Source organism: Mesocricetus auratus, unplaced genomic scaffold (assembly GCF_017639785.1).
Source record: "Mesocricetus auratus isolate SY011 unplaced genomic scaffold, BCM_Maur_2.0 Super-Scaffold_100021, whole genome shotgun sequence".
In the NCBI taxonomy this organism is placed as follows: domain Eukaryota; kingdom Metazoa; phylum Chordata; class Mammalia; order Rodentia; family Cricetidae; genus Mesocricetus; species Mesocricetus auratus.
This window is the reverse complement of record NW_024429202.1, coordinates 7,563,743-7,589,616: the sequence shown is the minus strand read 5'-3', so window position 1 is coordinate 7,589,616 and position 25,874 is coordinate 7,563,743. Positions and strand designations below refer to the sequence as shown.

General features: G+C 51.0%; 1 protein-coding gene across 9 annotated transcripts; it reads right to left on the bottom strand.

Annotated features, from left to right (window-relative positions):
- Positions 1–309: 309 nt before the first annotated feature.
- On the bottom strand, positions 310–25,874 carry Tjap1 (tight junction associated protein 1). 9 transcript variants are annotated; one of them, XM_021228570.2, is made up of 12 exons: positions 25,800–25,874; positions 25,169–25,253; positions 14,379–14,508; positions 7,979–8,076; positions 6,649–6,774; positions 5,088–5,116; positions 3,956–4,117; positions 3,736–3,802; positions 3,475–3,504; positions 2,688–2,795; positions 2,533–2,616; positions 310–1,986 (listed from the first exon to the last, which is right to left on the bottom strand). In XM_021228570.2, exons 5-12 carry the CDS (start codon positions 6,745–6,747, stop codon positions 901–903), a joined length of 1,665 nt encoding a protein of 554 aa, XP_021084229.1. In that variant the 5' UTR covers positions 6,748–6,774; positions 7,979–8,076; positions 14,379–14,508; positions 25,169–25,253; positions 25,800–25,874; the 3' UTR covers positions 310–900. The 9 variants fall into 9 exon arrangements, with proteins under 9 accessions (XP_021084229.1, XP_005072399.1, XP_021084230.1 ...); XM_005072342.4 differs by having other exon boundaries at positions 25,717–25,854; XM_021228571.2 differs by having other exon boundaries at positions 6,649–6,771; positions 25,717–25,854.

The following is a 25,874-nucleotide window of genomic DNA, read 5'->3' as shown; positions in this document are numbered from 1 at the left end:
AGGGGGGTCTGGCAAAGACTAGGAAAAGTTGGACTAGAGATACTTATGTGCTGGAGAGGTGTTCAGCAGATAACACATAACTCCAGCTCCAGGGTACCAAACCCCTGGCCTCTGTGGGCACCGGCATGTGTGTACACACACACTTAAAAATGTTAGGCATAGTGGTGCACACCTTTAATCCCAGCACTCTGAAGGCAGAGGCAAGTGTGTTCTGGGCCAGCCTGGTCTACATAAGATGCCATCTCAAAAATAAAAACAAGAATGGGAATTACAGTGGGAAGGAGAAAGTCATTAAGGCAAATTAGGGCATACCTGTAAAATATGTTTTATTTGATTTTAAAAGTCATTAATGTGAAAAATTCCCCAAATCTGGGAGTAACAGTCTAGAGCCAAGGATAAGAGGGGGTCAGGCCTCACCTGGAGCCTAGCTTGAGGCCCCTGAAGTCCCATCCTCCCCTGGAGAGGAGGGTGGGAACAGCTGAGGGGAGCCCTGAGTAAAGCCACCCTTGTCCCTAGGCATCTGGGCCAGGCCTAAGAGTAGCTCGTGCAGAGGAAGAGAGTAATCAGGCCAGCAGCATCAATGATACCCTCCCCCTACCAACCAAAGTTCTTAGATATGAAAGAATGTACAAGGAACACTGGCAAGCGGGGCCTTTCCCCATGATCGCACCTGGGCTGACTGAATGGAGGGCAGAGCCTGGGACTCAAATGACTTATTAACTTTGGAGACTAAGTATTCCAAGAGGAAGAAACCAGGAGCCAAGCTGACCAGTCAGTGCCAATGCAGCTGCAAGATTTGGTGTGGACCCCATTCACACAGCTAACAGCTACCCAGGGCTGAGCAAAGAGCTCAGGAGCCGTATGCAGCCCTGCGAGGTGGTAGCAGGAAGGCAGGTGGGCTTAGCTGAGCAGGGTGCCCTGTTCCTGCGCCTGCGTTAGGCTGTCCTTGCGGTGCAGGTGGTGTACTCCCATTCTCTTGGGGCTGCGCTGGGGGCGGCTGGAACTGGGGAGTGGCCAGACCCTGCTATCAATATGGGAAGCGCTTGGTCCTTCCTCTGTGCCCTCATTAGCAGGCAGCAGGCTCTGGCGCTCTTCCTCAGGGCTGACAGGCAGGTTCAGCACTTCCTCTTCCTCTTCCCTGGGAAAGCCAGAGTCGGGCTCTGTTGGCAGCAGAAGTCCACTCTCAGGGTGTGGGGAAGGTGGTGGGGCCCCAGAGCGGCTGGGGGAGAAGTGCAGCTGTAGCTCAGGGAGTGCATCTCGTCCAAAGGCTGTGCGCTGGGCTACAGCAGCCGGGGGCGGGGTGCGGTCCACAAACGCACGCTGCCAGCTGGCCAGCAGGTCCTCCTCAGAACTGGCAGAGCTGGCTGGGGCACTGAGTGCTGAGGGGGCTGGACTAGGCTGGTGATGGGGTGAGCCTTGGGCTGAGGCAGGGTTGCTAGGCACTGGGCTGTGGTGGACCCGCTCACTGCCCTCCTCCACTAGGCTCAGGGAGATGGCCTGTCGAGTGGCGTAAGTACAGTTGGGTAGGGGGCTGTTGCGAGGAATTCGAATCTTATCCTCAGAAAACTCTATTACCTTCCGGCCAGGATACAATGGGTGTGGTGGAGATGGGGTAGGGTAGGGACTCAACTTCTCAGAGGCTGCCAGGGGCTGCTCCTCCTCTGGGGAGCCTCCTACAGTACTCCCAGAGCAGCAGTCCCCATTGCGTTGTGGAGAGGGACTGCCAGGGGCTGGGGGGCTGGCTGAGTCACCTGGAGCGTCCCCACTCATGTCCACATGCACGAATACATCCTCAGCCAAGGGGCGTCCAGCACTGGCTGACTGGGCTGAATTGAGCAGGAGAGACTCCGGTTTCTCCAACACCCGGGCGATGACCGAGGTGGGCACCACAGCCCCTGCGGCCAGGCTGGAAGGAGGGCTGGGGCTGGCATCCTCTTGACCGTCACGCAGATGTTTCCTAACCATGTCCTGTAGCTCACAGGGTAGCTAGAATGAGAGAAGGGAGAGAGAAGAATGAGTCCCGGGAAGACCACAGCCACCACTGTGTCCTAGCTATCCCCATGCTCTCAGCGTAAAGCTTCTACACAAGCCGGTAGTGAACACGAAGTTAGTCAGCTCTACTGCTAAGACCCGAGTGCATTCAAACACCTATCTCCTCTGCCTCAGGTGGCCTCTGCCAAAACCACACTTGGAGAGCTGCACTCACTACAGACCTGCAAATACCTCTAGTTCTGCAGGTTAGCTCAGCCTTGGGTTGGAGGCAGAGGCTCTGAGCCCGAGAGGGATGCGGTCAGATGGCCTTTCTTGTATCATGGCTATCAACTCTGGCCACCCCTTCTTCCTCCATAGGCTCCTCAGACTGAAGAGCACTTCACAGAAATACTAACAGAGCCAGCTCCAACACTAGTAACAGGCCCTCAGCAGCAACCCGCCCCTCAGTGGTTAAACAGCTCAAGTACAACCCAGGGGCAAAGGAAGGAAAGGAAGAAAGGGAAGGCAGAGACACAGAAGCTGGGCAGGTGTGTCACTCACATCAGCAAACTTGTGCTTCCGGAAGTGGGATTTGTTGCACTTGAGCAGCTGCACAGCCAAGTTGCAGTCCAGCCGGTACCGCTCCTGGAAACAGAGACCCACTTAGAGCCCAGCCCCCAAGGTCTAAGGCAGCCGAGCTAAGGACGGGCACATACGTTGAGCTCCTCCAGCTTATTGATGGTGTTCCTGGCGTCCAGCAGCTTGTTCGTCAGCTCCACAATCTCCCAGTCCAGTGTCTTTCTGTCCATCTCAGCCTTCTTGATCTGAAGCACAGACGTGGGTAAAGCCAGCCCAGACCCAGCCAGACCCCAGCCTCCTCCTCCTCCACCTCCAGCCCAGAGACACAGGTGCTAGGGCAGCCAAGGCAGACAGAGCAGACAAATGGCAACAGACAGAAGGAGATCGGCGTTTCTCCTGCTCTGCAGGCTCTTCATGAGAGGGGACTCTCTGAGAAGGACCTAGTGCCATGGGAACCCAGGACAGAGGCAGACTAAGAGACTACCCAACCTTTAGGGAGCTAGGGTCTCTAGGCACCAGGCAAGGCACTAACAGCCAGGGACTAAAGTCTGTGTGAGCAGCAGTTTCCAGGATCAGCTGGGAGTGGGCATCTATGAGATTAGCTGGATGGACACAGAGGGAGCTGCAGGCTCAAAATTAGACTTCTGGTCTTCAGCTCTTAATGTGGGCCTATAGCCTGGGCTTGCTCCACTGCAGCTGGGAAGCTGGGAGAGCTCTAAGGGCTACTATCAACCAGTGCCTCTACCAGAGCCACGAGCAGAACCCCAGCCCTAGCTCTTTCCCAGGGTGGAAGCCCTGACTGGCCTTACAGTGACAGGGAAGAGCAGATGTGCTCAAGAGGCAGAGGGAAACAGCCAGGGCCCCACGATCCCTCATATGGACCAAGGAGGCCAGGACCAGGGGAAAAACAAACTCAGACGCAACTGCAAAAATCCAGCTGTGGCTAAGAGAGGCCTGAGAGAAGAATGCAGCAGCAGCGGTGGCAGCATGAGGGAGACGGGGAGAGAAGAAAAACAGTGTGAGCATCAAGACAGTCCCGACTGGCAGAGCACACTGCAGTCCCCTCCCCAGCACCGCCCCACCATGCCCTCCCAAGTCCCAGGGAGAACGGCATCCCTCTGGCAAGCCCTGGTCCACCACTACGCTGCAGCAGTGCCAACCAAACAGGCCTTCCCAGCACAGTACCAGTGTGTGCAGCTTGTCCTCCAGCTCCTGGTTGGTCCGCTGGGAAGCTGTATAGCTGTTCTGCAGCCTACAGAAGAATTCCAGGCAGATAGCCCTGGTCAAGATCCTGCTCTTTAGGCCCTACCGGCCCTCTACATGGGAATCTGGGAAGTCAGGTGGGATTTGAGGCTCCTCCCGATAAGCCCCCATGAATGGGGAGGTACGTATCCCTGTCCCACACCTGCGGAATTTGTCTTTAAACTTGTCCAGCTCCTCACGGCTCTGGCCTAACTCCAGTTCCAGGCAGTCTTGCCCGATTTCCAGCTCCCGCTCCAAGGCCTCAGTGCGTCTGGTGGCCGAGGCCAGGCGTCGGCGAAGCTCTTCATTCTCCTGCTGCAAAAGTCTGGGGGAGGGGACAGGGAGCTGTCAGAGACAGCTAACCCTGCAGCTCCAGACAGGACTGGGAACGGAGAAGACGGACAAGCGGGTCTAGCTGGAGGTGGGAAGGGGTGGAAGCAGACTTATGGTGTAAAACACCCCACTATGCCCCACCCAATGCAGAACACCAGGTCAGAACAAAAGGTCAGAGATCCCGACCTGCCTCTGGTTACCACCCGAGCCAGCAGGCCACCAAGCCTTACGCTCCTGTCTCCCCACTTAACAATCAGACTTCTCCATTATTAAATTCTTGGGAATCCAGGCCAGCATTGCTGTTTTCCAGGAGGCCTTAAATGCTGACAGAAAGGCTTTGAGAGGCAGCTGGCACAGGTGGGTCACTCTAGAGCCAGGAGCTGGGCAAGAGCTCTTTGCAAGAGAAGGTCCTCAGCCCACAGATCAAGGAAAACCCTTTCCCGGCAAAACACGTACAACACTGAGCCCTACAACACCATCCAACCTTTACCTCTGCCGAGCATGCGTAGTCCACGGGCTGCATGTGGCTGAGAAAGGCAATACAGCCCAACACAATAATCATAAACTTACGTAAAAACTAACATTTTTTCTGCAATTTTTTTTTGTTTTGTAATTTAAGTCTATGGTTCTTTTTTGTTTGCTTTTTTGTTGTTGTTGTTGTTAGGGTTTCTCTGTATTGTTTTGGAGCCTATTCTGGAATTCGATCTGTAGACCAGGCTGGCCTTGAACCTAGACATCCGCCTCCCTCCCAAGTGCTGGGCTTAAAGGCATGCACCACCACCACCGGGCTTAAGTCTATGGTTTTGAACATGAACAACTACCGGTCACAACATTGTGCTACAACATCAGAAGTTGGCATGTCAGAAGGCCAGCTGTAAGGAGAAATCTGGTAGTACCAGAAGCCTAGAGCAGGGAGCGAAAGGGGCACGGTGCACGGGAGGTGACAGGGAACCGGTACTCACTTCATCCTCTCTGCGTCAGTCAGGGAGTCCTGGTGAAAAAGAGAAAAAGCCTGAGCCTCACCTGCAGCCACTAACCGCCTGGGTGACACTTTAAACAGCCCTGGAAAGGGCTAAGTCACAGAAGAGCAGGGCCCTCTAGAGATGATGAAGCCAGTGATGCCTGGATAAGCTTACCGTACCCTTTCCCATGCCAACCAGAAAATTCTAGAACCTCTTCCAACATCTACCCTTAATCAAAGCCACCTTCAAAGGGGACCAGGTGCCCATACCATCGCTCCCCAAGAAGACAGCACCTCTCAGGTGTCCACCAACTTCCTCATGAGCATGTATACTTGCCAGACAAGTGAGCAGTCAGGGCAAACTATCAAAGTGGAGAGTTTTGAGAGAGCGCTCCCAACCCCTACTGAGGAAGATGGCCAAAGCAGGACCTTGGAGGATGAGGTGGAAAAACTGAAAGGCTGAAGATTCTCTGGGGAACAAAATGCTATGGGGCTTTTGGCTGCTGAGTGTTTGTTTTTAGGTTGTCATACAATCTAGGCTGAACTCAAACTCACTACGTAACTGAAGGGACCATGAGCCTCCATCTTCCAGTATACATATGTACCACCAAACCATTTCGTGCTTTGCTTTGAAATCCCTGCCCCAACTTTCCTAAGATCCTACAATGGTCATGACCCAAGCGCCAGAACCCAGCCAACCAGAGCAGGTGCAAGCTATGCAGAAGGGACGCTTCAGAACTGCAGGCCATGAGTAAGTCAACGAAGCAAACAGCTCAGACCACGGACTCCAGACTGACAACTGGCTATGACCTACTCAGCACACTGGTGAAGGCTCCACCTCTCTTAATCTTAGTTCCTTTATCTATAAACCAGGGCCCCAAGTATATAAGTTATAGCTAATGTTCCTTGAAGCACAGTGAACAAATCATGGCATATCTCCCTCAACTGTCCACAGGAGGCCATGACACACCCACCCGATGCTCAGCGTCTGAGACTGGACTTTGCGCACCGTGCGGGTGGGAGGAAAGATAACAGGTGAGTAAACCACCCGGACTCACTAGCATGAGGACGAGAGCCAAACTCAAGTGCCTGGCAGTTGACCACAGGCCTCCCGAGAGCAAGGCTAACATGGCTCCTAGTAGAAAGTACCAAGTTATCAGGGCAGCTGGAGGAAGGGCCGGACTTGCCAGTGACAATGGAGGACAGCCACTGTGGTGGGAAGCGGCTGGAGTGCCACCTCCCTAGGTTCCCTACAGAGGCCAAGGTGGAAAGAGGCCTCCACCAGAGGCCTGGAGTCCAGCTTCCCACAGCCAGGGCTTGGACAGTCCAATGGGCTGGCTATAACAGAGAGAACTGCAGTATATGGGACCCATTCTGCTGAGCTCAAAGACTAAGGCTCCCTGGGGCATGAGCACACAGACAGCCCCACCCACACTGCCACACTTGTATCCGCAGTGCCATTCTCTCCCTTAACGGCGAGCATCTCGGGCCTGAGAACCAGCTGACAGTTAGCTTCGGGGTCCTGCTTCTGCCAGCCAGGACCAGATACCAGTCTTGCTGACCTCTTGCTCGAGCTGGGACACAGGGATTTCCAGGCGCAGCTCTCGATGCTCCGGAGGTGCCTTCCGGTAAGGTTTCCTAGCAGGGGCAGCACTGGTCATTCTGGAAGGTGCAGGCTTGTCTACCTGCTGAAAGAAGTCGGGAAGACACAGGCTCAGAGATGTGGGTAAGATGCTTTCTAGGGCCCCCAAGACGGCTCGGGGGGTAAAGGCCCTCTGCTCCCGACAAGCTGACTTCTGTGCTCAGAGCCCACATGATAAAGAGACCTGACTCCCACAACTGTCCCTCACCTCTACAGCCATGGCATGTGTACACCTGTGCCAACCCCTCCCTCACACACACAAAATAAATGGAGGGAAGCAGCCTTTGGGCTGAGAATTTTAAGAAGATATCGAGAGGATATACGCAGACAGCACCACACAGGCAGGCGGGCCTGAGCCATAGCTGGGTCATTAGAAGGGTGGACTTTGGCACTGGAAAGGAGGGCGAGAATCCAACTGAGAACATGCAGGTGGGAAAGCAGGCCCAAAGATGAGCAGGCCTTGCTCTAAGAGTGGGGTAGCCCATACTACCACGGAGAGTTGCAAAAGCAAATTCTCCTGGACTCTGTAAACTGAGGCTAAAAGCAGCACCAGTTTCATAGAGCTGCCATGAAGACTATCAGTCCATAAGAACACTGCCAGAGCCAGGCAGTGCTGGTGCACGCCTTAACCCCAGCACTCAGGAGGCAGAGGCAGGCAGATCTCTGTGAGCTTGAGGCCAGAGGGAGTTCCAGGACAGTCATGAAAAAAACAAAAAAGAACAGTGCCAAATCAGGCTGCATGGTGACCCACACTTTTGATCAAAGCACTCGGGGCAGAGGTGGGGGGACCTCTGATTTCGAGGTCAGTGAGAACTACATACTGGAACCCTGCCTCAATAACCAGACACAGCCAGCCATACATACTTGTGATCCCAAGTACCGGGGAGGCAGTGTCAAGAAGGCCCTAAACTTGATGCCAGCCTGGGCTACACAGTGAGACTGTTTACAATAAAAGCAGAAACAGTGCCCAGCACTTAGGTAATGTTAAATAGAGGTTTGATTTCCATAAATTGTGAACAAACCTGGAAAGTCTGAGGATACTGACCCAACCCAAGCTCCTGGATGAGTGTCTCCAAGCTGAGCCCACTCTGTGATCACTGCCAACGAAGGTCAAGACCAGCTGGCCCAAAACACACTCTCCTTTCTACTAGTTCCCACTGCAGGAGAGCAGACGGCGCCTATCCAGCGCCTCACCTGCCAGTCTCCCAGAAGAGAACCAAGTAGGGGACACGGGCCTCATGACCACATACCGTCTGTCTGTTGGCGGCTCTCTCTGTTCTGCTGTCCTGGAGTTAGCTTTCGGCTCTCCACATCCCGAGGCCCCTCCACTTCCTCTAGCCAAGAGTTCCTGAAACCAGAGAAGGGAAGCAAGTGACACCAGGTGTCAGCCGCCCGCCTGCCCAGTTGCGACTTGGAAGGCTCCCAGAGAGCCAGCAAGCAGGGAGACCACGGGACGGGGGTCAGGGGAATGCAGCAGACGCAGAGGATCATCAGACTGATACTGGCATGGGTCACACAATGCACAATGGTGGGCAATAAACCCTGGCAACGAGCCAAGGTAGGCCCAAGAAAGACAACCCGAAGCTCAGCGATTGGGAGGATGGTTGTCAATCAGGTTCTCTCAGGGGCAGCTGGCAAATGTCTAGAGACATTTTTAGTTCTCAGAATCTGGTAAATCCAGGTCAGAATATGGATGACCCACCCTAGCGTGCACAGGGCAGCTACTGTAACAAAGAACGGGTAAGGCAAAGGGCCAGCAGTGCTGACGTTGAGAGCTGCGGGTCTAGAAAACAAAGCTGTGGGCCGGCAGGATGGCTCAGTAGGCAAAGGTGCCTGCTGCTCAGCCTCACGCCTCACGTTTGACCCTGGAACTCAATGGGGGAAGGAGAGAACTCACTCCCACAGCTGGTCCTCTGACTCCACATGTGCACTGTGGCAAGCATGTGCCTACACACATACACTCAAATAAATGTAATAGAAAAAACTTACCCCCAAGTATGGGGAGCCGAGCCCCGTGTTTCCAAGCCCAGGGCTGCTCTGGCACACTGTAGTGCCTGGGTAACATGCTTTCCCACTGCAAGAGCCTGCTCTACACCTATGCACGTGGTAGAGCCAAGTGACCTGCCAGGTACCCTCAGCTTCTTGGAAATTTCGAGAAGCACCTGTAATAAGCTGGGCGGCAGCACGGGGGCAGCAGGTACTACAGTGATCAGTGGAAATAGTAACTCTAGGTGGCTTTCTGAGAATAAAAACAATCTCTTCCCACCCCCATCAACCCAAACAGAGCTGGGGGCTGAAGGAGGCCTTACGGGCTAAAGCATGTGTTCCTACTGTTGGGACATGCCCTGGCCATGACTCCTGTCACATTCCAGCAGGGCCTGGGGCATCAGGGTGGGGGCAAAGGAGGGTGGGGAAGCAGTAGTCTCCTTCCTCTGTAAGGTCCCTGGTCTGGGTTTGGAGGAAAGCTTGGTGTAGTAGCAGAAGCACGAGCAGCCAGCCCCGCCCCTTTGACAGCAGGCAGAACGTGTCCCCACAGGGCACAAGCAGCGAGCTGTCAGGCTGACTCCCTGCACAGGAATCTGGGAGGGCCAGAAAGGACACCACATTCCTGGGGTGAGGGGGAACAAACAAGATACTATACCTGTGGCTGTCCTCCAGAAAGCCCTGGAGTAGGGACTTCTGTGGCCTGAGGGAAAGGCCCAGAAAAGTTCTAAAGCAGAGCAGATACCGAGGCCCTAACAGTGAAAGGTGCATGTGTGGGTGTATATGCCCAGAAAACAGGGTAGGGCCAGAGCCATGGTCTAAAAGGGAGATAGGCAACGGAGCTCTGGTGATGGGAAAGTTCCCAGGAGCAAGCAGCTACCTTCTCCCTTCTCCTCACACAAGCCAGCTCTCTGTGGCCTTCCTGTCCATCCCTCCCCACCCCAGAGCTGAGGAGCCCTCCACTCTGCAAGCTCCTTGAGTGCTTTTTCCTCCAACCCCAGCCTCCTCCTCACCTGCCCCACTTCCTGCCACGGCTCCCACTCCCTTGTAGGCGCCAGGGCACTTATGAGAACCGTGGGCAGGAGTGTGGACAGAGACACTCACTGAGGCACCTCATCCTACAGCTTGTCCTGCCTTGTCCTGACAGTAAGCCCTGGCTGCAGCTATGAGCCTGTTTATTTCCAGGCTTCTCTGAGGCAATCTGGTTTGCTGGTTTGGGGATGACTTGGGTGTGACAAGGACAGAGACAGTAAATGCAGATAGGGACTCTAAGGATGGAGGTGGGTTACTTCTCTATCAGACCCTTCAACAATGCACCAGGGAACCTTCCGGGCTCTCCAACCCTGCTCCCCACGGCAGATCTGTGCCACTCCCCGCCCCATGTTCATAAATACCAGGGCATGTTGGGACACCTGGGCCTTTGTTTCAATTCCCAAAATCTACTAAGTGGCCCGGAATCAACCTGTAAGGGACAACACTGGGCAGACAATGGGCCTGGCAGCCCACTGTCCTGGACTAGAGGACAGACCAGGGAAGAGTGAAGAACAGGGGTTTTGTGGCCCCGAAGCTGAGAGAAGATGAAATGGTGAATTAGAAGACATCAAAGCAGTTTCACCAACTGTAGCCTCCACTTTGCACAACTCCTTTATCCAAAGGAAGACTCCAACCCTGTGCTGAGAAGAGCAGGTCCAGTAGGCCACCTCAAGCAAGCACAGCAAGGGTCGGCCTGTGGGGCCTTTAGTGGCTGAGCTGACTCTTGTGGAGGAAGCTCAGGCCAGCAATGAGCAGGAAAGCTCTACTCCCAATCCCCTGGGCCTTAAGAGGCAGGTCACATGGCTCAGGATGGAGGTTCCAGCTTGTGGCTGAGCCAGCATAGGCTGTGGCTCTTGGGATGACCCTGCTGACCTGCAGTGGGAGACACCCAAATTCCCTGAAGCAAGAGGAGAAGGGGTTCTCCTCAGCCTCACCACCCCCACCCCAGCCTAGCTAACCTTCTGGAGTTAGTGAAGCTAATTCTTCACTATTCCTGCATTCCTGTATTCATTCTTCACTATCCAAGTCAGTTCAGAAGACAGACTACCTCATATCTGCTGGGGAGGAGGGTGATAGCTTGCTAATTGCCATGTTGCAATCTGCCAGTCAATGCGGCCGCCTGTTGCCACCTGCCCTGTATTAAATACCTTCTCCCTGATTACAGCCCATGGGGCACGATTAGCTGCCTCCAGAGAACAAAGTCTACTTTCATTAGAAATGGGACTCGGCACGCACAGCACAGAGGGCCTGCACTGCAAACCCACTGGGCAGCTGAGCAGAGTGCAGACAGATAGGAACAACGCCCCTGACCAGGAGCAGGCCGGCTGGAGTCAGCGCTGTAGCCAGGACTCCTATCTGTTGCCTTTTCTGAGTGGGTATGGCCAGGGGCTTCCACTGATGCTAGAGACCACAGCTCCAAAATAGATGGGGCAAGAGAAACCTCTTCAGATCCCTGACTCACTCAATCCTTGTTCTTCTTGTAGCAAATGTCCCCAGGGACAACAGCAAACAGAGAGAAGCCCAAGAGCCTGGGGCTCTCCTATTCCCTCCTGCCATTCTGAGGTCTGTCAAGGACTCAGAGGTCACCATCGCCACCCTATCAATGGTACAGAAGAGGGAACAGGACTGAATCCAATACGATGATGTTCTGTCTTTTCTCATGTCTGACTTCCGCCACCAGAAGCCTCCTCCAGATTCTGTACTATCAGTGTGAGGTTCACTGACCCACATCCGCATCCTACCAACCAGACCATTACCATCCACCAGCACCTCTTTTAGGAAAGGACACCATTTATCTGGCCTCAGATTGTTTTGAAATTTACTGATAATCCGCTCACAGCTGCAAATGAACTAAGTTAATGGGGGACCTTGAAGGGTCAGTGAACCCGCCCTTTTGAATCAGGGTGGGGCCCACATACAGGAATCATTAAAGTTTTTCTTCATAATGCTTCCAAGAGAAGTTAGTAATCAAGTAATCACTACGGCTTTCTAAATGAAAGAAAAAGCCAGCCCTACTCAGGAGACAGCTGAGCTATGTGTATGGCCTTAATTCCCTGGGAACCTAGCAGGCTATAAATAGGTAATAAAACAAACACCAGCCCAATCACAGCATCCTGATGACACAGGAAACAAAGTATCGCCTTAACTTTCCTGCCCCACATGCCTTGGATATCGAGTTTCTGACCCCTTCAACCTGGGAAGCTGCACATCACAGGGCAGGCAACACGCTTGCCGCACAAACCTAGACAGTTCTGCCTCCATGGAAAGCCCCAAACAACTCTATGGCCGATGGCCCTCAATGCAGCCCTGAGAACTGCCCATGAAGACCCTCTCTCTACTCTGCCTGCTGTAAAGGGAGCAGTCCTCAGCACAAGGCTTATTCACTGCACCCCCCCCCCCCTTTCATCTGCCTCAGCCCCCAGTTTCCGGCACGCAGCTGTTTCTGAGGTACATGAGCAAAGCCTTCAGCAATCCTGGGCGCGTGGCAGGCAGGCAGGCAGCCAGCAGCTCACAGGGTGGGGCCTAGGCAAAGATGGTGCTCTGAGCTGACTACTAGGGTAGAAGATGCCATCTGTGCCCAGACCAGCCCTGCCGCCCCTCCACTAGCTAGACATGCCTCTGGGCAAGTACAGCCTCACCCTCCTGGGATAAGCTGCCTGTAGCTTTCACCTGGCCCCCTGCCTACACTCAGCTGAGGACACTGACAGGATTCTGAAGGCCCACAAGGGACAGAATCATTCTAACCACAGTAGTCAGAACCTCAGAACCAGAACTGTGACCTGTGAGAGCTCACCTGGTTCCCCACCTGAAGCAACACCTTGTCTATCCACCTGGTCTCTCACCCAGCAATCGCTTGAGAGTTACAAAGGGGAAAAAGACTACTGATGTCGACCCAAGCAAACCAACCCTCCCCAACAAAAGGAGTGCCCAAAGTGCCAAATCCATGGCCTGCGCGTGACCTGACACTGCTCTAAGGCCTCTCCCAAAGAGAAAAGTGAGGAGTGGCCTGGCCAAGCTCAAACCCCTTCAGCTTGCTACCTCCCTGTAAATGCTTAGGGAGCCTGGAAACCTAAGCCCTCACATTCACTCACATGCCCTCCTTCTCCCTCCCAGCCAACAGGGACAGAAAATGCCTGGAGGGCTTGTAAGTCTCCAGGTCTGCCTCCCCTTCAGAGCCTGGAGACACACTTTATGTAAAGAGCTACCTGTAGGGCCACCAGAGAGAGCAAGGCAACTCATCTTCTTGGCATTGTCAGCATCCCTTCTCAGTTGCAAGTATGGAAGAAAGGGCCTAGGGTAGCAGCTTCTCCATGCCAGGCAACACGAACCAATCTCCCGGGAAAGGTCAGAGCCGTTCCTGGGTCTAAGGAATCCAAAGTCAGGTCCTGCCCTGTCTTGCTGAGGCACCCTCCCTGTTCTCGGCTAAAGTCCACTCGACACTCTTAGTGGAAATGGGTAAGAGACCAAACTCCACCTCCCAGAGCAATGGTGACCAGTGGGAACTACATCATCACACAGATCCCTGAATCTGGCATTCAGTTTACTCCTCTCTCTGACCAACAAGTCTCCAGAGCTAGGCCAAGGTAAGCCTCAATCTCCCAACCAAGAGGCAAACCTAGACAGGTGGTGGTGGCGCATGCCTTTAATCCCAGCACTCAGGAGGCAGAGCAGGTGGATCTCTGTGAGTTTGAGGTCAGCCTTGTCTACAGAGTGAGTTCCAGGACAGCCAGGGCTACACAGTGAAACCCTGTCTCCAAAAAAAAAAAAAAAAAAAAAAAAAAAGATAACCTAACTTCCTATTCTGAGTGAGACTAATGGTGGAACCATCCACATTCACCCTCTTGACAAAGGCAGGAAAACTACTTAGGGTCCAGAAAGAAGGTATATCTATTCCTATCCTGCCTCCACCTGTCTCTGAGGCAGAGAAACGGGAACAGCATGGTAACTGAGGGTGAGTCTTCAGCTCCTTGTTGCTGAAAACACAGAAAAGAATAGGAACACTAATCAATTTGTTTAGTGGGAGACTGAGGTGTCCATCATGGAAGAGGGGGAGAGGAGAGGAGTCCTGTAGCAGGCCACATCTCTTCTGGCCATGAAGGGTGTGGTGGCCGAACGAGACTGGCCTCTTAGTCTCATACATTTGAATACTTGTAGACGGAGTTTCTGTTCCGCCTCTGTCTACAACTACTTAGTCCCCAGTTGGTAAAATGGTTTGTGAAGGGTTAGGTGGTGTGGCCTTGTCCACTAGGGTTGGCTTTGTGGTTTCAAATGACTCCCGCCATTCCTAGTGTCTGTCCTTGTGTTTAGTCTGTTTTTGTCTGTCTCTATCTCAAGGTTGTGGATTAAGATAGGAGCTCTTAGCTGTTTTCACTGTCACCAGAGAGTCTAACCCTGGGAAACAGTAAGTCATGTTATACGCTTTCTTTTCTAAGTTGCCTTGACCATAGCGTTTAACACAGCAACAGAAAAGGAGCTGAGAGGAAGGAGGTTTATCCTGCCCACATCGTGGAAAAGAGGAAAGGCAGGGACCCAGAGAGCAAGACTGAGGGAGAGGCAGCCAGCCTGGCAGAGAATGCAGAATGCACGCTGCTAGTGGTACCTCAGGGCAGGTTAGCTAGTCAAGGTTAAACTCACAAGGTTAGTGTCTTCTCCCCAGCCAGCCAGCTCTCCTGGTTAGTGGTGTTAGCAACAGACTCATGGCAGACGCCCTCCAGGCACTCCATATAAACAGACAGCTGGGTGTGTGAGCTGCCCAACTCAGGAGCTGCAAAGAGAGAGCACAGAAGACAAGCTGCGGGACCCCTCAGGCACACACTGTACTCATGCCGGGAAAGTACCTCCAACTTACTGTGGGACTCTCAGGGGCTTCCCAGCACCAGAAAGCACTCCTGAGGAAGACCTTGCCAACAGTGAGTCTAGCTTATTGACCCACACAACAAGGCTCTCTGGTTGGCAAGAGAAGGCAGCTATTGTGGGAGGCAGCTCCCTGTCTCCCTAGTCCCAAACACTGCTGCCAGGCTGCACCAGGGCTCTGAACACTGGCTTGTAAGAACAAACCCTCCCACAGCTGCAGCTACCATCCATCCAAGCCTATGCCAACACAGTGTATTCTGTCACCTACAAGCTGAGGGAAAGAGCTGTAAGAGACCAGCTAGGGTCAAAGCTGTGACAAGAACTGCATCAGAACACAGTACAATGGAGCAGTGTGCAACCTAGCCCAGAGCTGGGCCAGTCAGGGAGTGGCGGCACACTGCCACCTCACAGTTTCTACACGGCCAGACAGATGGCTTCCCAGGGAGCTCCAGAGGACCCCGGAAAATGAGGCTGAAAGCAGTCAGGCTCCCCAGCCTGGAAAAGGCTCTTCCACCTCCCAGTACAGAAAGCTAGGAAGATGCACCCAAACACCTTCCCAAGCTTGAGAAGCCCTGCAGGCAGTGGGACGGTGGTGAGCAAAATGGGAAGCACCACCACCATGCCGCCCCCACACGAGGGCCTGGCAGCCAGTCCAGCTGTGTGTGTGTGTGTGTGTGTGTGTGTGTGTGTGTGTGTGTGTGTGTGTGTGTTTTGAGGATATGGCTCAGTAGTAGAGCACTTACTCAGTACATGCAAGACCCTGAATTTATCCCCCAGTATGGCACCACAAAACACCAAGTGCCAACGGGTTCCCAAACTGCCCACTCACTGAGATCCCCATATTGCTCTGTGCACTGCCCCCAAGCTTAAAAAATTCAGCACCCAACCAGAGAAAAGACAGCAGTCTACAACAGTGGTTCTTAGCCTTTCTGATGCAGTGACCCTTTAATATAGTTCCTCAAGCTGAGGTGACCTCCACCTATAAAATTATTGTTGTTGCTACTTCATAACTGTAGTTTTGCTACTGTTGAGTGGTAATGTAAACTTCTGTGTTTTCTAATGGCCTTAGGTGACACTTGTGAAAGGGTGGTTTGATCCCCAAAGGGGTCTGGACTCACGGGTTGAGAACCACTAACCCAGACAACTGCTAACTCTTCCTAAAGGCCCTGACCTTTTTCCTAGGTGAGGAAGAAAGCCTGGCCACTGACAGGCAGCCTTCAGAGCCCTCAGCTACTAGAACTCCATGACAATAGCTAGGTCTGCTTTGTTTTCCAAAGGAAGAACAGCAGGTATGCTGTGGTAGCACATGCCTTAAACCCAGCACTCAGGAGGTAGATGCAGTCCAATCTCTGAAAGTTCAAGGCCAGCCAGGTCTACATAATGAGTTCCAAGACAGAAAAAGCCTGTCTCAAACAAACAAACAAACAAACAAAAAAAGAGTAAAACCCTGGGAATAACAGTGGATGCCCAAAATTCCAGTACAGAGGCTGAGGAAGGAGGATCCAAAGTTGGAGGCTAGGCTGAGTCAAACCTGTCTCATAAAATAGTGAGATTCCATCTAGGCTGGGCTGCAGAGACTTTATCTGAAAAGAAAAAAGTCCTAAGAGCTGGAAAGGTCTTACTTGAGAGATCTCATCTGCTTTAACTGCTCAGGAAGGATGGGTTGCTAAGCACTTTCTCACAGGACTTAATGTGCCTGTATTCGGCTAAGGACCTTGCTCCTAAGTAATCGGAAGAAAATCCTCAGCTCTCCCCTCTAGCAGAGGGAGACAGGTTAACAGTGACTCTGTGACAGGCAGAGATGTGTAACCAGACAAAATTGCTCTTCAGAGAACAGGGAGCTCTTCCTCATACTCTGTACAGTTGAAGAGAACCTAACTTCTAGAAAAAATTCCTTTGGTATTTATTGAGAACTGGTACCTTAAAGACAATTTCCATCAACTATAAATAAAGGAAAACAAAAGAATACATGGTGAGTCAACCACCAGCCTGTTTTGGAAGAGCATCAGGGACAAGCCCATGGCACAAAACCAAAGGCCTAAAACCACATTTTTCAGTCCCTAAGACACTTGGGAACATGGGTCCCAAAGCACTCTGGGCTGACTGGTTTGTCAACTTGACAGTCTAGAATCATCAGAGAGGAAGGAACTTCAATTAAGAAAATGCCTATATAAGACTAAGCTGTAGGCAAGCCTGCAGGGCATTTTCTTAACTAGTGATTTATGGAGGAGAGCCAAGGCTATTGTGGGCGGTCCCACCCCTGGGCTAGTTATCCTGGGTTCAGTAAGAAAGTAGGCTGAGCGAGTCATGGGGAGCAAGCCAGTGAGTGGCACTCCTTAGTGGCCCCTGCCTCAGCTCCTGCCTCCAGCCAGGTTCCTGCCCTGTTTGAGTCCCTGTCCTGACTTCCTTTGATGATGAACAGTGATGCAGAAGATAAGCCAAATAAACCCTTTCCTCCCCAAGTTGCTTCGGTCATGGTGTTTCATGACAGCATAGTAAAACTAAGACACACTCCAGCCAGTCATTTGCTGTATACAACCTTCTCTCCCGTGATTACAATCCACCATCCACTGGTCATACACTAGGGAGGTCACTACCAAGCACCCCAGGACTGGGGAGGCAGCAGGCACGACGTGGCCCATCAAGAGTCTCTGCAGCCAAGAGACAAGAGATAGTTTTCACGGGCTGTTCTTTGATGGCACTCCCCTTCTCATTGCTTCATCCTAAGAAAGATGACACTCTCCATTTCACTACCTACTCAAAAAGGCTCCTGGCTTCATGACAGAAACCAACAAGTTTATTCTAGCCGGGTGTCAGTGGTGCACGCCTTTAATCCCAGCACTCAGGAGGCAGAGACAGGCAGAGCTCTGTGAGTTCGAGGTCAGCCTGGTCTACAGAGGACAGCCTACAAAACAATACATAATACAGAGAAGACCTGTCTCGAAAAACCAAAAAGAAGTTTATTCTAGCTTGAATTAAAAAATAAAAACGCCCTTATCCAAAACTGTGACTCAACAAGTATCTAAGGACTGTCCTCCATATGTCAAGCACCACGTGACGTGCTATGATCTCACTGTCTCTAAAGTACAGTACTTCTCAAAAACCAAGACAGACAAAAGCCAGAGCACTCTTCTGAAACCAAGAGTCCTACAGGTGAGAAAACCTGCCAACACTGCAAAGCTGGCATAGCCATAACTTAAGACAAGCACACCAGCTCCAAAAGCACTCACTCACTCACTCACAGGACTCCCCGCTCCCCACTCACTGCACCAAATCCTTCCAAGTGGGATGAAGGAAGTCTGCACACAAGGTCAGCACAAACATACTGAGCACGGAAAAGCGTTCTCACCTAACAAAGTCGCACAGAGCCTTACGGTTTGGGAAGGAGAGCAGGGAAGACATGCACCAGACAAGGCAGCAGACACCTAACCTAGCATTCAGGAGTCAGCAGGCAGGTGACAAGTTTGAAGTCACTCTGGGCCACACAGCAAGGCCCTGTTCTGTTAGTGTTTTATTTAGGGCACCAGTGGGGAGAAAGCGTCTCACAGAAGTATCAAATAAGTCGGGTCTGGTGGACGGAGACATTATGGACCAGGGCAATGCAGGAGTCAAAGGAGCTAAGTAAATGGACGACAACAGGCAGGGAGCCATGAGAGCTATGGAACCACGAGGAACAGGGTACATGGAGTACACAGCAGTGACTAAGTCTAAAAGGCTAGTTCCTCTGCTTGTTTTTACCAACTTTACACAAGCTAGTGTCATCTGCTAAGAGGAACCCTCAATTACAAAAAATGCCTTCATCAGAATGGCCTGTAGGCAAGTCTGTGGGACCACTTTCCTGATTAATAAATGATATGGAAGGGCCCGGGACACTATGGACACCAGACTGACCAAGCTATGGGTACAAACCATTGAAAGAAGGGGCCCTCCAAGATCTCTGCTTTGGCTCTTGCTCTGGTTCCCTCAATGATGAACTGTAACACCTAGGTTTATGTGAAATAAACCCTTTCCTTCCCAAGTCACTTTTGAGCAGTGGGGTTTTGTTTGTTTTCTAGGTTGAGACAGGATTTCCTCTGTTTAACAGCCCTGGCTGTCCTGGAACTCAGTCTGTAGACCAGGCTGGCCTCAAACTCTGCCTGCTTCCACCACTACCCACGCCCTGTGTTGGGATTAAAGGTGTGCACCACCAACACCCAGCTTCTTTTTGTTTTTTAAAAATGTGCATTGCTGTTCTGCCTGTGTGTATGCCTGTCGGGATGCCTGAACTGGAGTTACAGATAGTTGTGAGCTGCTATGTGGGTGCTGGGAACTGAACCCAGGTCCTCTGGAAGAGCAGTCAGTGTTTATCACTGCAACAGAAGGCAAACCAGGACAAGGGTTATACTTGGGTCAGAAGGCATGCCAAGCTTAAAAGGATAAAATTTAAATTAAATAAGAGAGAACAACAATATTTCTGGAGGTACAGGTTGAGCTTGTTTTGTTTTGGAGACAGGGCCTTGATATATAGATCAGGCTATGCTGGAACTCAAAAACCTACCTTGGTACCTGAGTCATGCTCACTAGAACAGTCTTTAATGGGAAAATGGTTTAACAACAACATAGTAGACTGAAGCAGGGAGAGATTCCTACCATATTTCATTCATCTTAGCACACCTCAGCATTTTAAGTACCCACACTACCCCAAATGCTGGAAATACAAAAGTAAATGAGATAAGTCCTTGTTCTCAGGGCACTTACAGTCCTGTGAGAGTCACACAACACAAAATAGGCAAATACGGTATTAGAATCAAGCACAGAAGAAAAGGACTGAAGAGAGGCAGAGTCCTAAAGAAAGGACATTTACAAACAAGACCTGAAGGGCAAAAAGGATGTTTGAAGGGGCAAGGAGAGGGGTCCAGAAATGCAGGCAACATGCATCTGTATGTACAAAAGCCCAGAAGCTAGAGAAATGAGCTAAGTCCAGATAGCTGGTAAGAAACTGATCTCCCAGGTGTCGTAGCACGGGCCCTCAACACCAACCGAAGGGGAACAGGACAGGCAAGAGCTCTGTGAGTTCCATGTGAGACAATGCTGCACAGGGAGACCTTAACCTTAAACAACGACAACGACATGATGCCCACTTCTGGTCTCTGTGTGTATCTACATTCAAGTGCCCATAGTCACACACACACAATGAAAACAAAACAAAACTCTTTAACCAGGAGGTGGTGGTGCACACCTTTAGTCCCAGCACTCAGGAGGCAGAGGCAGGCAGATCTCTGAGTTCAAGGCCAGCCTGATCTACAGAGCAAGTGCCAGGACTACACAGAGAAACCAGGTCTTGAAAAACCAAACAAAACAAAAATCTTATAAAAAATTAAAATCCTATCAAGGTGAAACACAAAAACTCAGTTTACCACAAAGTTCTTCAAACTTGGAGAAGGCAATAAAGGGGTGAGGTTTGAATGTAATACTCAAATGTGAGCATTTCAAGAGAAAACTAATTTACACAATGGTAAGGCAGGAGAACTGGTTCAAACCTTCCTACCTTCACCCTGTAACCTGGTCATTTGCCAAGACGTAACCCGAATGCAGTAAGTCCACAGACTCCTACTACAACACAAAGGTGTACTCTATTAAGAAAACAAGTTACAGCATGTTTGATTCCTACACAAATCAAATCAAGGCAAAGTATGTTACCCTGGGACATGTGGCTTCTTAGACAATGGAGGAGGAAAACAAGGTGCCAGCCACAACAGATAGAAAAGTTCATTATGAGGCCAGGTCAGGCATCTCAGGGAAAGTCCACAGAACTAGGCCTCCAAGTCCCCAAAAATCCAGTTACATACCAGGCACGTGCCTGCTGGCACGGTGGAAAGTCATTAACTGAAGAAAAAGACAGCCCTGAGGGTGTGTTAAATAGACAGGACATGACTCAGAGAAGAGTCAGTTAGTGAAAAACCTAAAGCTGGCCTCTGCCCTCAGGCTGAGGGCTACCCCTGCCTAGGAATGGGAGACTCACTCAGACCCTGTACCGGGCAACACCAGGCAGCACAGCTTCAGGACAGGAACATCTGGTTTCCGTTTCACCAAATTCGAGAGGAAGAAGCTATTTAAAATACCGCCTATCTTTTCCTCTGCATAGGCGGCTATTTTTTAAAAGAATGACTACATACAGACTATGGATTTAATACTGTGACCACTTTATCTCCTATGTCAATGATCAAAATCAAATAACAGCCTTAATGTTTATGTCTACACTAACACGCATCCCTCTTTAGAATATGTAGCCCTAGCTAGCCTGAACTCCCAAGGTCTGTCTCTGTCTGTCTCTGGCCAGGGGCACTACCATGCCTGAGTTAGAATGGATCCCAATGTCATTTTGCAGCTGGTAGTCACCAAATTGAATCCTAAATGGAGAGAACAGGTCTGGCTAACATGGCGGGGGAGGGGGGGCCGCTGGGATGAAGTGCTGGGTTCCAGAAAAGACTTCTAAAGAGCCAAAATGTTTCCTATGGGTGTACATCTAACCAACAAGACAAAAAACATGACCTGGGAGACAGTCAAACGGGCGTTTAAGTCAGCTGCATCGTAGGCACCTGCAGTGCTGTCACTCTGGAGGCTGGGGCAAAAGGGTCAATGTTAAAGGTCAGGGAGCGTTGTGGATTCAGTTCAGTGGTAGGGTACATGCCTAGTGTATGTGAAGCCCACAGTTCCAGAACCACATAAAGTGGTGTTCAGGAGGCTGTGGCTAGCTGGGCCACAGAAAAATGTAACTTCATATTAATACAAATATTTTGGGTGGGGAGGAGGCTGGAGGGTAATCTCAGCAATTAAGAGCATGTACTGCTCTTCCAGAGGCCCTGAGTTCAATTCACAGATGCCACATTAGGTGACTCATGAATATGTGTAACTCTAATGGGGGGGGGGAGATCCTAAACCTCTACCTTCCAAGAGCACCTGTAGTCACATGCACATACCCAACCTACACACACACACACACACATACACACACACACACACACACACACACACACACACACACACACACACAATTCAAGAGTCTCACTATGTAGCCTTGGCTGATATGGAATTTGGTAAGTAGGCCAGAGATCCAAGTGCCTCTGCCTCTTGAGTACTAGGAATAAAGGTGTATACCACTATACCTAGCCCCAAAATAATTTTTAAAAAAAATTAATTACATTTGCTGGGCAGTGGTAGATCATACCTAGCACTTAGGAGGCAGAGGCAGGATCTCTGTGAGTTTGAGACCAGCCTGGTCTACAGAGTGAGTTCTAGGACAGCCTCCAAGGCAATACAGAGAAACCCTGTCTTGAAAAACAAAAAACAAAACAAAACAAAAACAAAAACCAACCAAATAAACAAACAAAAAAGCAAACTAGCTTATTTAATTGCTAAAGCCAGGTATCCTGAGTTCATATCCTACAGGACTCTGCAACTTACTAACTGGGGACCTTTGAAGAAACCGACAACCACTCTTGTTTCTTCATCTGTAAATAGGATATCTTTTTCATACAGCCGCTACCAAAAAAGTAGCTAGCGCATGCAAAGTGCTTCCAACAGCTCCAAACACAGAGAATGTCCTCAAAATTCACTGTTACTACTGCTCAACAGCAAATAAAAAACTACCACCCTCAGAGCATCCCCCCCACCGCCCCACATACACACACACCAGGGTTTCTCTGAGTGTGTCTAGCTGGGTAACTCGATCTGTACACAGGGCTGGCCTCAAGCTCACAGATCACTGCCTCTGCCTGGAATCAAAGGTGTGCACTAACTACCACAACCCACCTGGTAGCATCTTAACATCACTTTACTCAGCTTAATTTAGACAGCCCACTATCAAAAGGCTGACCTGCATCTCTGTAGTACTGGGCTATCGGCAGTACAAACCCTCCAGATATCACAAGGTCAATCATGAGGCATGGGGCAGTCTGATGGGCATAACCACACTTATCAAGTATTCCATAGAATCGAAGCACATGAATGTATGAACTTTTACAACAACCATTACTGTCCCCACTGAGCAATGAGAAACTGAGGTGCACAGAGCTATGCAATTAAGAAAGGCCAAATGGCTACAGACAGATCCAACTAGCAACCTGGCTCGAAGTGTCAGCTTTTGTTCTTTTGTTCTGGGTAGCCCAGGCCAGCCTCAACCAGGTTGTGTGACTTGAGGATGCTCCTGAACCCCTGAGCTTCCTGTCTCATTTCTCAATGCTGAGTTACTGGTGTATACCATCTTCAATTCTTTTACCTGCTCAACACGATGTTCTCTTTTCCTCTTTCTCCTTTTTCTTGGAAACAGGGTCTATGTAGACAACGCTGGCCTCAAACGACCAATCCTCTTTCCTCAGCTTCCTGAGTGCTAGGGTTACAGGTGTGTACCATCATACCTGGCTACCACACAGTTCTAGCTCAATACAATTCCCAAGGACGCACATACACAAATTCTCCTCAGGGAGGAAAAAAGGCTCCCAATCTTGCAAATATGAATTTACAGCTAAATCTCATCAGATCTTCAGGTACCCGGAAACACTGAAGCCAGACTAGGGACACTGATTAATGTGTTCTGTCTGGAGTAAACTTTTGGCGGTGGGAGTATATGTGCAATGAACAAGACATGATTAGTGAGTTTCTAGATCAAGCCAGACCTTCCAGTCCAATCATCACACAGATGCAAGTCCCAAAATAGACTTCAGTATGAAACCTGATCTCACTGGGCAAAGAGCTACACTCCTATACACTCAGCTACTTGAGAGGCTGAGGTGGAAGGATCTCTTGAGCCCAGAAGTCTAAGTCTAGCCTAGACAATACAAGCAAGACTACCTCAAAAAAGAAACAAGAAGGGGGGGAGCTGGTCATAGTCATTCATGCCTATAATTCCAGTAACTGGGAGGGAGACGACCCAGGAAAACAGCTGCCACAAGTTCAGGACTGGCCTGAGTTATACAGTAGGTTCCAGGCCATACTGAACCTGAGTGAGACTATCTTCAAAAAAACAAACTAATGGTGCTGGAGAGATAGCTTAGCGATTCAGAGCATGCCCTGCTCTTGCAGGAGACCAGGTTCAATTCCCAGCACCCATGCGGCAGCTCACACCTACTTGTAAACAAAAGGGATCTGATGTCCCCTTCTGACCTCTGAGAGCTCCTACACACACATGGCACCATGCATACACTCAGGCACACACAAACCCAAAAAATAAATTAATAGAGGCTGGACAAATGACTCAGCGGTTAAGGGCACTGGCTGTTCTTCTAAAAGCTGTGGGTTCAATTCTTAACGCCTATATGGTGTCTTACAACCATCTGTAACTCCAGTTCCAAGATATCCGAAGCCCTCCTCTGGCCTCCAAGGACACCAGGCACATATGTGGTGCACAACACTCAGAAATACATATTTCAATTAACATAAACTACTTAGGGCTGGAGAGGTGGCTCAGGGGTTAAGAGCACTGCCTGCTCTTCCAGAGGACCTGGGTTCAATTCCCAGCACCCACACAGCAGTTCACAACTGTCTGTGTTCCAGGGTACCCAACTTGAGCCAGGCATAAAGTTCCACACCTTTAAACCCAGCACTTGAGAGGCAGAGACCCATGTATCTATGCGTTCAAGGCCAGCCTGGTCTACATAAAGAGTTCCAGGCCTGCCAGAGCTACACAGTGACTCAAAAACAAAACCACAAAAAAAAAAAAAAAAAAAAACAAAACAAACAAACCCTACTAAGAACAACAAGCAACTGCCTAAAGCCCACTCCCAACTCTGCCTGGGAGAGCAACAGCAGCGAGGACTACCCTCTGCCTCAGCCCTTTCTCTCCAGCCACTATGCAGAAGGCCAAAAGGGCAAGTTCCACGATCTTCCCTGTCTTTATCTCACTGGCCCAACTACGAAGTAACATTTTATCAGGGGTCTCAAGGATACAGAGTGACCTAAACTTTACCCAGTTACACTAAGCCTTACCACCTAGATGCATCTGGCTTTCTTCCTACTCCCACCCTGTCTCCCGTGGTGCCTAGCTCCAAGGAACGCTAATGAACTTTTCTCACCAAAAGAAAAGAGGGAAAGGCAGACATCAGCCTGGGGTCATGCAGGAGGTGCTCTCAGAAAATCAACTAAATGCCAGTGAAGTGAACCCCACCAGAAAGCTGCTTTCTTATGACTCGCCATCGTGTCACCCACAAAAGGTCTCGTCAGGCAGAATGTCAAGCTGGCGGTGTGAGGGAGAAATGGGAGAAAAAAAAAAGTGTGCACAGGCAGGAAACTGCTTCGTGACAGGAATGTGTTAGAATAGTTCCAGCCTGGTCTACACAGTTCCAGGCCAGTCAGGGCTACACAGTGAGACCCTATCAAAAAAAAAAAATCAATCTCTACTTGCTTACACAGATGAAGGCAAGCAAAACTCAATTCTACACCACCTCTCAAAAAGCAGCCAGCAATCTAACCAAAACGCCGGCCTCGGGAGCACAGTCAACAGACAAACTCTCTACAAGAGCAGCCTCCTCGGAATAACTACTGACTCTGCAAGCCCATGAGTCCTCTCCTAGGGTCTGTCTTTGGAGACATCTTACCCGCTCTGGGGTTGGGCTGGGGCAAGTCGCTACGTCTTCTTTCCAGGCGGGCGGTGTGACTTCTTCCAGTCCCTGGGGTCTTCAGCTGAAACGGGGCAGATGCTGCTGCTACAGGAGCTATGCAAAGGCTGAGCTAAGCTTGGAAGAGGTCATTTGACTGGCCTCGGCCCGCTCCTTGGGAGACCCGCCCTGCAAGCTGCAGACCGCTCACCCAACCCTCCCCGACCGCAACTACGGGAGCCCTGTCCCCTCCCACTGGCCTGAGGGAGTCAGGCCGCGGTCCCAAACTCCAGGTTTCTTTGCTCCGAGCGAAGAGACTCTTTTTCAACTCAGGAGTGACTGCTTCTCCAGAACCCGAGCCACACCTATTTCTGGCTCCCCACCCCCACCCCACAACGTCCCATCTCCTCCCCTAGGGCAGCCACAGGACTGCAGGCCCCCTCCCGTCCGCCCCCATCCGTGTTGTCTTTTTTTTTTTTCTTTTCGCCTCCAGCCATCCCACATCCTTCACCTCGGAGCCGGCCCCTCCCTCCATCCCTACTCCATACCAGGGTCCCGCAATGCTCCCCCAGTCGCGCCCCGCAGCTCAACTACTCAAAAGCCCACAACAAACTTTGCGCCGGGGCCGAACCTTCAGGCCGCCATCTTGCCGCGGGGCAGGCCGGGTAGGGCCAGGGCCGCGGGAATCCCCACGCACCCGGCGCGG

What these genes read in the sequence shown, in the direction of transcription:
- Tjap1 (XM_021228570.2), bottom strand. Translation starts at nt 6,747, where the DNA reads ATGACCAGTGCTGCCCCTGCTAGGAAACCTTACCGGAAGGCACCTCCG. An exon ending in AGGACAAGCTGCACACACTG is followed by an intron (nt 3,505 to 3,735) that starts GTACTGTGCTGG and finishes TTCTTCTCTCAG; the next exon opens with GCCTCTCTTAGCCACAGCTG. An exon ending in GCCACAGCTGGATTTTTGCA is followed by an intron (nt 2,796 to 3,474) that starts GTTGCGTCTGAG and finishes TCTGTGCTTCAG; the next exon opens with ATCAAGAAGGCTGAGATGGA.